Source organism: Glandiceps talaboti, chromosome 18 (genome assembly GCF_964340395.1).
Source record: "Glandiceps talaboti chromosome 18, keGlaTala1.1, whole genome shotgun sequence".
Taxonomy (NCBI): Eukaryota; Metazoa; Hemichordata; class Enteropneusta; family Spengelidae; genus Glandiceps; species Glandiceps talaboti.
This window is the reverse complement of record NC_135566.1, coordinates 13,619,553-13,632,011: the sequence shown is the minus strand read 5'-3', so window position 1 is coordinate 13,632,011 and position 12,459 is coordinate 13,619,553. Positions and strand designations below refer to the sequence as shown.

The 12,459-nt window shown below is 38.0% G+C and overlaps 1 protein-coding gene across 1 annotated transcript; it reads left to right on the top strand.

The window, feature by feature from the left end:
- Positions 1 to 4,788: 4,788 nt before the first annotated feature.
- LOC144449620 (ketosamine-3-kinase-like) lies at positions 4,789 to 10,124 on the top strand. Its single transcript, XM_078140191.1, has 7 exons — positions 4,789 to 4,899; positions 5,732 to 5,914; positions 6,637 to 6,818; positions 7,143 to 7,299; positions 7,989 to 8,187; positions 8,649 to 8,823; positions 10,003 to 10,124. The coding sequence occupies exons 1-7, from the start codon at positions 4,825 to 4,827 to the stop codon at positions 10,067 to 10,069; spliced, it is 1,038 nt and encodes a 345-aa protein (XP_077996317.1). The 5' UTR covers positions 4,789 to 4,824; the 3' UTR covers positions 10,070 to 10,124.
- Positions 10,125 to 12,459: the final 2,335 nt, after the last annotated feature.

The window sequence follows — 12,459 nt, the reverse complement described above, 5'->3', positions numbered from 1 at the left end:
TGGATGATGCTGGAGGTAGAAAGGATGTGTTTCCCCCGGTGTGTTTCTACCAATCATGATTAAAACTAATAATAGTATTATTATTAATATTACTATTATACGGAACTCGAATTCGAGTACCATATATCGCATTGCTGACTACCGTTATCAACATCGGCATTTACGTTATCAACTTGAACATTACCTTTGCTTTGGAAAGAATCTTGAAGTCCTTTTCAGTTGCAGAAGAAGTCGTACCAGTAATATATGTTGCATAAATATTCAATAGAATATGTATTCAGTGGTAAACTAACTACATTCATGAGCTGCAGCTGCTGCATGCATGCACAACACGATGCAACGTTTTTGAGGTCAGCAGGAGGTCTAGGTCAAAGGTCATTGAACTGGGATGACATGCGGAACTTTACTAGTATTCATTTGTCAGCTGAGGATGCTACATATACACTGTTTACGTCATTATAACAGATGGGGTTCACGACGATTGGCCATGGATGAACAATTTTTTGTGCTGATTGAGGGACTTTGCCCAGGCGTGGTTTAGTTAGAAACCATGTTGGCATCCACACCATCCGTCATTATATTCATGATTATTTAGCTGAAGTAATACATACATTCATCTAAGTTTTATGATCAAGGTGAATCAGAGTTTCAATTTAGTGTTTCTTGGTAATCGCTTGAAATTTGTGTGACACGAAATCACGAGAACCAAAAGTTTCTGGAACTTTTATTTTGTGGAGTGGCATGGCATTCCCCTTGGCAAGTTCGCTTTTGAAGATCTTTCTCTCTCTCCCTACAAATTTCTTTCTTGTATGATCTGTAGCACATGATAGTCTCGTGCTTAAACATAGGATTCGCAAATTTAAAAGTGATGTTCGAGTTGAACACTATATAATAAGATACGATCGCTTAATGTCACACAGGCTTAATAAAGAGAACTTTAAATTGTTTGTTTATGGTGGAGGGGGTGTGGCCATGGCGTCAATGCAATTGATGAACTTCTAAGGGAACCTTCAGTATTTACAGGGGAGGGCCGGAGGAAATCACACATGGTCTGTTAAGTAAAACATGACACCCCCCCCCCCCATTCTCCATTTGTAAAAATTTAAAGTGACCCTCCCATTTGTCTCATTTTGTATACGTAAAACATGACCCTTCCCATGACAATTGCATATACTGACAATGCACATATTCTGTACATGGCCCGTACTTGTGTTGTGTTGTCCATGTTGATATTTTTGGAACTGTTTTGGAACTTAATATCTTTAACACGTGAGAGCAATCACTGATTATTATTTATGACAGTATGAGATTCATATTATATTGCAGAAATAATTTATATTTATTGTTCTATTTAATGATATTTATTTGTTTATTGTTTTGTGCAGAGTTTAATTTTGCAACGAAGAGGGAGAATGCCAATGTGCAGTACAGATTTGAAAGGTTATACATGTATTTCGTCAATATAAAAGAGTGATAAACTTGGCACCGGTTGCTGTTAATTATATATATATAGATATTTTAACAACAACATTCACGGACAGTGTGAGTGATGAGGTGAGAGTGTACACTCAATAAAATACATCGTTTTATTAAACAATTTTCTGTTAATAATTATATGTATTTGTACTCGTAAAAATAAATGTTGAGTGCTCATCTCGCTTTTACATCTCAAAACACAGAAGAATTGACAATCATTGAATCTTCAATTTCGTTACAAAACTACGGATTGTAAAATGTAACCCCCCCCCCAAAAAAAACCCCAACAACAACAACAACAACAACAACAACAACAACAACAACAACAACAACAACAACAACATTGTAATGCAAAATATGACCCTCCCCAAGAACATGTGATGTCACACTTGTGATCGTGAACGTTCGTTTAGAGGGAGGGGGTGTCCTAAACGAACGATGTTCGTTTATTGAGCTTGTGCGAAATTATGCGATCGTCCCTATTAAGTATGTTCAATTTCAAACCGAAAGAGAAAGAGTAACATTGAATTAATTATTATGATTATCGACGTTGGGGGCGTATCGATTCCTCGAAAAACTAGCAATTACGTATACCTGGCTGTCGTACTTACAATACTATTGTGTACGATATGGAAGACTGTGGCAATTTCGGTCCCGTGCTACTGACCGAAGATGATGTCCCGGGGGCAAAATTACCGACGTCTGATCCTGCAGATGCTACAATCGAACAATTGAAACGATGGCTATCATGCAGGAGAGGGGCGTCGACATCGGGAACGAAAGCTGAGGTGGTGAAAAGGCAAGAATGTGTTGGGTTTTTTTTTTAAGATAGTGAGTTAACAAGTTTCCGCATGTAATTATAACACCTGTTAGATTCAGGTCACTTTAACAAAACGAATTTGTCCTATGTGTCGTTATTTCAAATAATGATTAATAATTTTTGACGGAATAATATGTCGAAAATGTCTCTCTAGTATCAAGACGTCGATCATAAAATTGGTGATAACCCGATCGACCCTTGTCCATTAGTCGAATTTATTATCATGAAACTATGTAGAATGGCTGCCTCGAAATCTACAAGTAGTTGGTTTAGGTTTTGCCTGTACTTTATCTCTTTATGAATGGCTCAAGTTCTTAGACCGACTTTGACCATGTACCCCATATCAATCCAGCGATTAACGGGGACTTGGTAGGATAGAGGTTGCTGTGAGAAGGATTTTTTTTTATAACTATGCGCCTACAGATTATAGCAAAATATTGACTGTATGCTAAACGGCCCCAGAGAGGAATAACTATTGAATTGTGTATTCATTGTCATTGAATTGTTTATTCACCAGATACAAATCTGAAGAAGGCATAAAAAAGAAAATTATATACATTTCAAAAAGGAGGTTGACGGGATAATGTATCTGTTGATCCATGGGGGTCACAGAAATAGTTCGATCTGAACTAGTCTATCTAGTCTGTGACCCTAACTATTAAAGTTTAATTTGTGTTGGAGCGGACATGTAATTGTGCGTCTGTTCTAGGTATATTCAATTGTACTATGTAACAGTGTTGATATACGACGTTTTCATTCGTTGAAGTGCGTTTTAATATGCTATTGTGATTACATGTTTTCAATATTTCAGTGATTATGGTTCACTTTATTCAGTCATTGGCGTAATCATCCAGTAACTACCTATGTTTTTTAAACAAGATTTTCATTATATGGCATGTCCTGACTTGAATTTTATATGGGATTTTCATTGAATTATACCCACACAATGGTAGCCGAGGTCACGCTACACAACTGAGTTTCATTCTTGTTCGTTTCCTTTGTATTGCGAGCTCCTTTATTATATCATGCATTGTCAATAAAATGCGTTGTCTCAGTGGAGACAAACGCATGCGCAAAGAGTGACGAATTAGCACACCTGAGGGCAGCCGGCTTCTCACCATCCTACACACTTCTTCAATCCGGCGATATACTAGTAGTAAAAACTATCGACGCCCTAGGTAGGATTAGAAAAAAACGCTCTCGACCTAATAATTATGCTGAAATTCGAGACCTTTAATGAAACAAATTTAAATGGTTTACAATTTACATTTTAAGTTATTCACGCTAGCTGTTAACGTATGATTATGCATTGAAAGTATTACAAATTAAACTTGTACACATACACTTTTACTTAAATTTCATTTAACCGACCAACTGACCCATCATTTTAGGGTGCTACGATAAATAGAATTAACCAAGGTCCTTACCTTGACCGGATGAGAATACTACACGACCGCTTTACACTAGTTTTGAGTAGAAAAACATTTGCAACAAACTCTCTTATCATCGGAGTCCTATACAAATGTGCATGTATACGTCATGTACATATGTGCGTGTGAGTTTAATTAGCCGTCTTCCTCCAAGGCACTCGCTCACTTGATGTTTGGGCTTGACAGCCCTGGTGTACTATTAATGCTGCAGTCTTATACGTTGCGTGTTTACGATAACCTGACCGACCCTAGTTTAAACTGCTGACCCTAAACACTTGTTAAACATTTAAAACAAAAAGATAAGGAAATCTCAATCCGTTTCCTTTTCCCAGCATTGTCTGTACATATTTCAGCAAATTATCACAGAAGGGGCATTCCGACATTTTGTTGGTTTTTTTTTTCTGTGGAAGCAATATTTTTTCAAAACTGAAAACAATTAAAAAGATAGAATAAAATGAAATAAACTCCTGATCGACATGTACCTACCTCATTTTCTGAGGCCATGTCATCGGAAACACATTTTTTTTCGCCTAATCAACAAAAATATCCTCATTGCTTTTAACCAGCTTGATGTTAGATAAATCGGACCCATTTCAGACCACGACATCTATTAGATCGGAACCTAACATACACTAATTAATAAGCCAGCGCCCCCAACACACACACACACACGCGCGCACGCACGCACACACACACACACACAAACAAACAAACCAACCAACCAACCAAAAAACAAACCAACAAACAAACCAACAAACAAACCAACACACACACACACACACACACACACATACATACACACACAAACACACTGAAAACCGCGCGCCCATCTTAGCCTCGCCCACGTTCGAAAAAGTATAACCCAAAAGGGTGGGGGGGGGGGACACGTCCCTATTCTATTTACATGGAGTAGGGCCCCTACTTGCAAACACATATATTTAACCCCAAATGGGTTCGAATTCGTTCAGTTGTAACTACAATACCTGCTTTATAATTGTCTAAGCGTCGTGTGATTGATAGTTTTCTGGTTTACATTTCCATTAATTTTTTTTTTTCAGAATAAAGAGTTTCATTGTAGCAGGTCTCGATAAATTCCTCATGGACCCGGACCATGGCGCAAATGTAAGAAAAAAGTTGGAAAAAGACCGTGATCTTGCCATTCAACCTTCAAGTGTAAGTGTGGGTAATAGACTGTAATACACGTACTAGTTTCAATATCAAGCTCGTTACGTTGCAATAAGTGATATGGCGAGCATCCTGGTATAATCACGGCAACTTGGGATCTGAGAGACGGGGGACAATTATTTATCCTTACTCTCTTCTCTCAGATCTCACGTTTCGTGTAGGACCTATCATGGTGTACCTGATATCTTGGTTATTATATGTTTAAAGATGAATGTTCATTTAGATATTACTGATTTGGTATGAGTAAATATGAACAAGCTTGTCTCTATATAAATAAAGGGTGAATATGCAGTCGATTGGAAAAGAAGACTTGTCAGGGAACGAAAGAAAACAAAAGAAAAAGAATCAGATTTATTCCGCCACCACCATAAACAAAAGTTCAAATCAAATCATCGATCACATGCTCGCTGCTCCCTGTGGTAAAATCTCAGCGCTCAGAGTATATAGTGGTGTGAGATTTAACTCAATAACGATGCAAACAACTCTTACTAACATATGCCACGTTTTATCGGCTTTAGCATTGATATATCTCGTCTGATTCAACAAAAAAGTGTGTACACTTTTTACATTTTAATCCCCTCTTGCTTATCAACTATGAAATATGTACTCAAGCAAAGAAAACAATGGTAGCAGAGCAAGACGAGTGTCCTTTCAGGTTAACTATTAAATTCTGGTTTCCAGTGTATCATCATCTACTGTCAACATTCTTACGAAGCTCGACCCAATTTGTAGTATAGTTATTTTAACCAAGAGCAAAAACGTACAAAATGTCCTAAACTGACAGCAAAATTTAAACATTCTTTGTATATTTGTTATAAAGGATGATGACCCAGTAGCGTCATCAGGGTGGCGATTTGATGTGACAAATATATTAAAGGAACAGATGAACTGTGGATACGCCGAACCAGTAGGCGTCGCAGACAGTGGATTTGTCAACTCGGGGCATGCTTTTGATACTGATAGACACGGAAAGGTCTTTGTGAAGATGAACTCTGGAAGTGGGGTAAGTTCTATACAAACATAAAAACTTGTTAAGTTAAAATGTTTCCGAGAGAGAGAGAGAGAGAGAGAGAGAGAGAGAGAGAGAGAGAGAGAGAGAGAGAGAGAGAGAGAGAGAGAGAGAGAGAGAGAGAGAGAGAGAGAGCGAGCGAGCGAGCGAGCGAGCGAGCGAGCGAGAGAGAGAGAGAGAGAGAGAGAGAGAGAGAGAGAGAGAGAGAGAGAGAGAGAGAGAGAGAGAGGGAGAGAGAGAGAGGGAGGAGGGGGTAGGAGGGAGGGAGGGAGAGAGAGAGAAGGGAATGGGATTGATGTGATTGACAGACAGACAGACAGACAGACAGACAGACAGACAGACAGACAGACAGACAGACAAATGGAGGAAAGATTAGAGACAGAGATGGGTAGACAGAGAGAAAGGAGAGAGGAATGGGTGATAGGTATTTGAAAGAGACAGTCACGAAAATGAGGTATTTAAAGTTAGAAGTGTTTTAAAAAGTGTACAATTTGGAAAGTACATAAAAAATAAACTGTACGTGGTAACAATATTAATTCCATCGTAGAAGAATTATGTTGAAAAGTAAGAGCTTGCATTGAATATATAGATATAGATATTTATGGCCCCCTCGTCCACTATCTATGTAATATAGTTTACAGATTGAATAGTTAATTCAACAAGCGAACCAATGTCTAGTTTGTTAGAACAAATCTTTTCACCTAAACCTGTTACAGGCCAGGACAATGTTTGATGGAGAGATGGCTGGGCTACAAGCTATAATAGCTACCCAGACCATAACAGTGCCCACTCCTTACAGAGTACTTGATTACCATGACGGTGCGATACTTATTATGAAATATGTAGAAATGGACATAGTTGGTAAACATGCATCCAAACTTGGAGAACTAATCGCCAGGTAATTATGTTTTGTTTTGTTTTGTTTTGTTTTTAAATCAGAACAGCATCATTTACCTTTGTGTTTTGGTTGTCTTCTGGGTGCTTTTTCAGGGTAACAAATTATTTTGTTTCTATTTGTTCTTTTTATACTTTGAAGCCATTTTAGTGGATGCGGTAACATTATAAGTTGTGGGATTGCGTAGGTGGTAGTGGTGGTGATGGTGGTGGTGATGGTAGTGGGTGTACCTGTATGTATTATAGACTGTTCGTTTTCTAAGAAAATATTTTGATGAAATCCTACTAGCATTTCTGGCAATTCCATATGTGTTCATTGTTATTAAAGAATGCATCTGCATAATGAACAGTTGAGAAAGAACGAAGAGAAAGTAGCCAATCGAGTAGGATGCGGAGAGAGTAGCTACGTTGATAAATTTGGGTTCGACAAGCCGACCTGTTGTGGGTACGTTCCGACTGGGAATGAATGGTGCGAAGATTGGATGGTGAGTGTCACGGTGAAGGCTAGTAACTTTGATCACCCCCCTCCCCCTTACAAGTTGTCGCTGAACAGTGAAAAAACTCGGGAGTCATGTGCGGAGACTTGTATCTAAGTACATGTACAAACATTGCTAGACTGTAAGCGTGTCGCTCAGCCCTCATCCGCCTCGCGGCCTTCACTCTTTAATTAGTAGACAGGGTAAATAAAAGCCGATGAGAGCACCCCGATACAGTATCTGATCGAGACTACTATATAAGCAGTATTAGATCTAGGAAGCTTGTAGATATCTACGTACAGGCATTGCTAGACGGCTGCGTTTGACAAAGTTTACTATGCAAATCCCTCTCCATCATTTCAACATGAAAACGATTTTTCAAAGTAAATAACAAATTTGCTGTGCAGGCCATATATATGTATGTAGTTCATGGTAAGTAGCTGTATTGTATTTAGCTTTCGCTTTCATTAGTAAAATTAATAATATAAACGTCCGACGGCAAACTCATCAAATCATTTTTTTTTGTGGAGCACTTCTCACCCAATTTTAAGTCAATTCGCAATTCGGCTTCTCCATTCCGTGCCGACAAGACATGATCGAAGCTAATGCTAACAAACTTTGAACTACTTGACAAGTGTTATAACCTGTTTAAGTCTACAACATCCCTGCCTGAAATACTCTTTATCCGACATTTCCAGACGTTCTTTGCAAGACAAAAACTACAACATCAGATAGACGTCATAGAAAGGACACATGGGGACAGAGAACTCATAGAATTGTGGTCTCAACTTCAGCGGAAATTACCAGAATTCTTCCTTGACGTGGGAGAAATAAAACCAGCACTTGTACATGGAGATTTGACCAAGATTAATGTTTCTGGTAATGAAGATGAACCAGGTAATGTATCTACATATATGAATTAACCGATTGATTATGCTTGATCTATTTACATTATTCCATTTGTATGGTCACTTCCGACCGACTCAGTGATGATAACGTTTGACCTCAGACCACTTATATTATACTGAGTTTTGACCAAGTTTGGACCGCGCCACGCTCAGGCTTTTGGCGCTAACGTGTGGAGCGCCACCACCCACGACTACCCCTCACTCACAGTCTGAGAGATCGAGAGCATTATGGCATAGTCCATCCACTAATAGTCAAAGTTGAGATTATTTGGAGATTTAGGCCACTGGCGGTATAAAGTCTGAAGAAATACAGAACAACAATATAAAGAGAGAGAGAGAGAGAGAGAGAATGTTACAATTATAAGCGAAATACATGGAAACTGTAATAGGCCTTCAGATTATATATACAGCTAGGTATTAACATAAAAAATCATGTGCGTTGTATTCCAGTTGTCTTCGATCCAGCCGCATTCTATGGTCACAGCGAATATGACTTAGCTTCGGTGAATATGTTCGGTGGCTTTGATTCGGCATTCTTTACAGCATATCACAAACTAATCCCGAAAGCTGCTGGCTTCGACAGAAGGGCTAGGTTATATGAATTGTTCAACCAATTTAATATCTGGTATGTATGATGATACATCATCATTTTACACCCTAGTTAGACTTTGATCTTCAGGGTCAGTTCTCAAAATCGATTAATTATTGCATATTCCAGACAGTATGTGGCATTTAAAGTATGACCAATATTTTGTAACGATCTTGTGGGCACGGGCATACAGAACGGGGGGGGGGGGTATACACATGAATGCTCGCATTACCTTTATTGCTTAATGACAGCCATATTTGGTGTAAACATACTCCACTGTCTATGGTGTAAACTATCAGCAATATTACGTGTAACAGCTCTGGAAACATAAGACATAGAGACATCATTCAAGTGTCTACTCCTATGTTACCTTTCCGCGAACATGACCTTTCAGTTAATATCTTTAAATTTGACCCTGACATTTACCTTCTGAGTCAAAATTTATCACCTCTGAGTCACACGGAAGGGGGGAGGACTGTGTTCTACGAAGATTTCATGAATTGTATTTCATTAGCTATTCCTCCACCTGACCCCCCCCCACCCCCGCACTCTAAAGATTAGAATAAATCAATAAACACATACATGTACATACCTCTGCAAGGGATACCAGTAACATCACTGGTGTCAGTGAAAAACAAATTGTTAAACAAGACACGGTATTGACGATGGGAATACACACACATAATCGTACTGTGACAACATAATTTAATACTAACCACCACAGTCTATCTCTTAATTAACATTCCATCTATTTCAGACATATTTGCAATGTGTGGTAATGAACCTTGAAAGAGGGAATATAATTTTTCGCCTCGAGACATTGAGTCAATAAACATTTACACCATTATATTCCCACCATTCCCCACCTAATTGTTAATGGACCCTTCCATTTAGAATACCGACACATCCAGGCCCTAGACACAACCATATAAACATTGGGGGGGGGGGGGAAAGACTCTATTGCTTGAAATTTCTGTTTTAATATCAGCTACTTTAGGAACTTCACTGACTTCCTCAGATATCACACAAAAAATCGCCGTAGTGCTCAGTCAAGCGATATCTCACTTTGAACACCACTTGCTAAGCTCTACTTCAACGATATTGTGAAAATATACTGTATATGATCATGATTTCGCTTCACTCTGAAAACATTACAGGTTTAATAGCACATATACTGTATAACAATGACGTCATTTCATCCTTATATCATCTCAGGAATCACTTTGGTTCGGCGTATAAAGACCAAGTACTAGGTGCAATGAGAGACCTACTAGCAATGTGAATGTATCGTTTCCAATGACTAATGACGTATGACGCATGTGATGTGAGGGATGATGCAATCTGATTAAAATCTGATGTTAGATAGGCTGGTATTCCTGTATTTACCTTTATTCCATCATTATTGCGTCTTTTAGAAGTTTTACGTGAGTTTTTTTTTTCCTGGGCGAAAGGCGTTCGCCCAGGAAAAAAAAACTCACGTAAAAGACGCAATAATGATGGAATAAAGGTAAATACAGGAATACCAGCCTATCTAACATCAGATTTTAATCAGATTGGGGATGATGGTGCCACCACGTGGATTGAATGCAACATCACCAAGTTCATCCATCATCTGTTAAAATTCACGGTTGCTTTACACATGTAAATCACCAACACAAACATTCCAATCGCCATCTTGATTTTTGAGTGAGAGATGGGGCCATAGATAGGTGGGCATCCTTCATTTCATTTTGATGACATGTACAGATTTACCTGGAAATTTTAATAGAGAGAAATGTTCTTTGGTGTACACTTAATCATGTACCAGTAGCTAGCAGCAGTAATTGTAGGATTATGTTTTGTTTTGGGGCTAGCGCTATGAAACAACATATGCCAAGTATGTTAAACTTTTTACACTTTTTTAAATAGCTTTTTGCAATGTATTGCGTTACAAACACACAATTGGTAAATGTTGTTTTACACTGATTTTTCAAGGAAGCCATGATTAAATTGTTTTATAAATACTCCAATCCTCATGCATATGGCCGCTTTAACCTGTAAATGACCAAATGAAGTAATTGTTTATATGTACAAAAATGTCGAGGAAATATATCCCTGCTATACAATCAACTGTTCTATAGATGCCAGAGGATAATTGCAATGTATATATGTCATGTACGAAAGCCTATTGGGGAATTCACACTACCTCTTTTGATCGACTTTGAACAAAATGGCAGTACAGCCAAGGAAAAGGTAGTTTCTACCAGTAAATGAAACAACCAGTTACTACATCAGCCCCCCCCCCCCTCCCCCCTTCATTACGGTGAAGGCCTGCATAATCTACTGAGTTTCAAATATTTTTATTGCTACACATACCCACATAACTTGTAACTTACCTTGCTGTGATACTGATCAAGTCTTGATTCTGGACACAGATTTCCATAATGGCAGACTATACGAACGAAAATTAGCCCATAATGCAATGCTTTAGTGACATGCACATATAAACTGAGTGTGAAGTATGAAGTGTGTCCCTAATAGGCTTTCGTAGTCATGCGTTGATATACACATTATGCTAAATTAAATTAATCAAGGTTTTATGTAGGTATTTTCACTTTAGTAAAAATGTGAATAAACTCAGCTTGTGTCACTTTAATCATTTACATCATATACAACTGTCGACATCAGACAGTTGACAAAAGGAATCTGTTACAAACAGGGAAAGTAAACAACTGAATTGGATTAATAACACATGACACATCATGTAAATAACTTGTATTACTTTGTAAAGAGGCCATAAAACTGTTCTTATCAAACCATGGTGTGTAATACAAGTTTCTGCTGTTCCAACATGCTGAGCAAAGGGTTTGAGTTATTGATCCAATTCATTTGTATACTTTCCCCAGGCTGGTTGTCACAGGTTCCGTTCATGCACAGATGGAATTATACCTATGTACTAGACTATCAACAGTCATCTTGACTTTTTTGTAATTTATCTTTAATACTATTGTTACCACTGAAATAAATAGAATTACACATGGTGTGTGCAGGACATTCCATGAAGTTAAGTCAGATTATATTATATTTTACGTGTTCGAATCCCAGGCTCAGTGAGTGGCACAGTGTGCATTCTCATTCTGTATGTGTATAGAACAGAGAATGTGCATTGTACATGCTGATTATTATATCGCATGTTGTGGGCTATATATGTGTACATAATTAGTAATTAATAAATATATATTTCAGAAGGATTTTAGAAATACAACAAAATATGATCCGCCTCTGAATACAGACTACTATTGTACCTCAAGTATTGCTTACTATTTACAGTGTCTCTGAAATAAATCACCTTGTTTTTTAATCAAGTTCTCGGCGACAAACTATCAATGTACTGCTCTTGCACAATATAAGTGTTTGTGGGTGTGTTTGTCTGAAGCCAGTCCAGAGTCTCAATTCCAGGGGGGTTAGGTATGACTGAAAACTAGTGGTGGTCAAAGGTGATTACAAAGTGTAAATCACGTTACTGTTAAACTGTGTTCAGTACTCTGCATACCAATAATTCAAACTTCCATGTTTGAACCTAAGACTTTTATCTGAACAATCAACCCATAACATGAACAGCTCAGAAAAGCAATTCCACTGTGTACCACACTCATTAAAAGTGTTACGATCCTAAATATCGTATTTTGGAAT

Excerpts from the sequence above, each read along its gene's own strand:
- LOC144449620 (XM_078140191.1), top strand. The coding sequence starts at position 4,825 with ATGGACCCGGACCATGGCGCAAATGTAAGAAAAAAGTTGGAAAAAGAC. Across the intron at positions 4,900-5,731 it reads TTGCCATTCAACCTTCAAGT|GATGATGACCCAGTAGCGTC; the intron begins GTAAGTGTGGGT and ends TTTGTTATAAAG. Across the intron at positions 8,824-10,002 it reads TTCAACCAATTTAATATCTG|GAATCACTTTGGTTCGGCGT; the intron begins GTATGTATGATG and ends ATATCATCTCAG.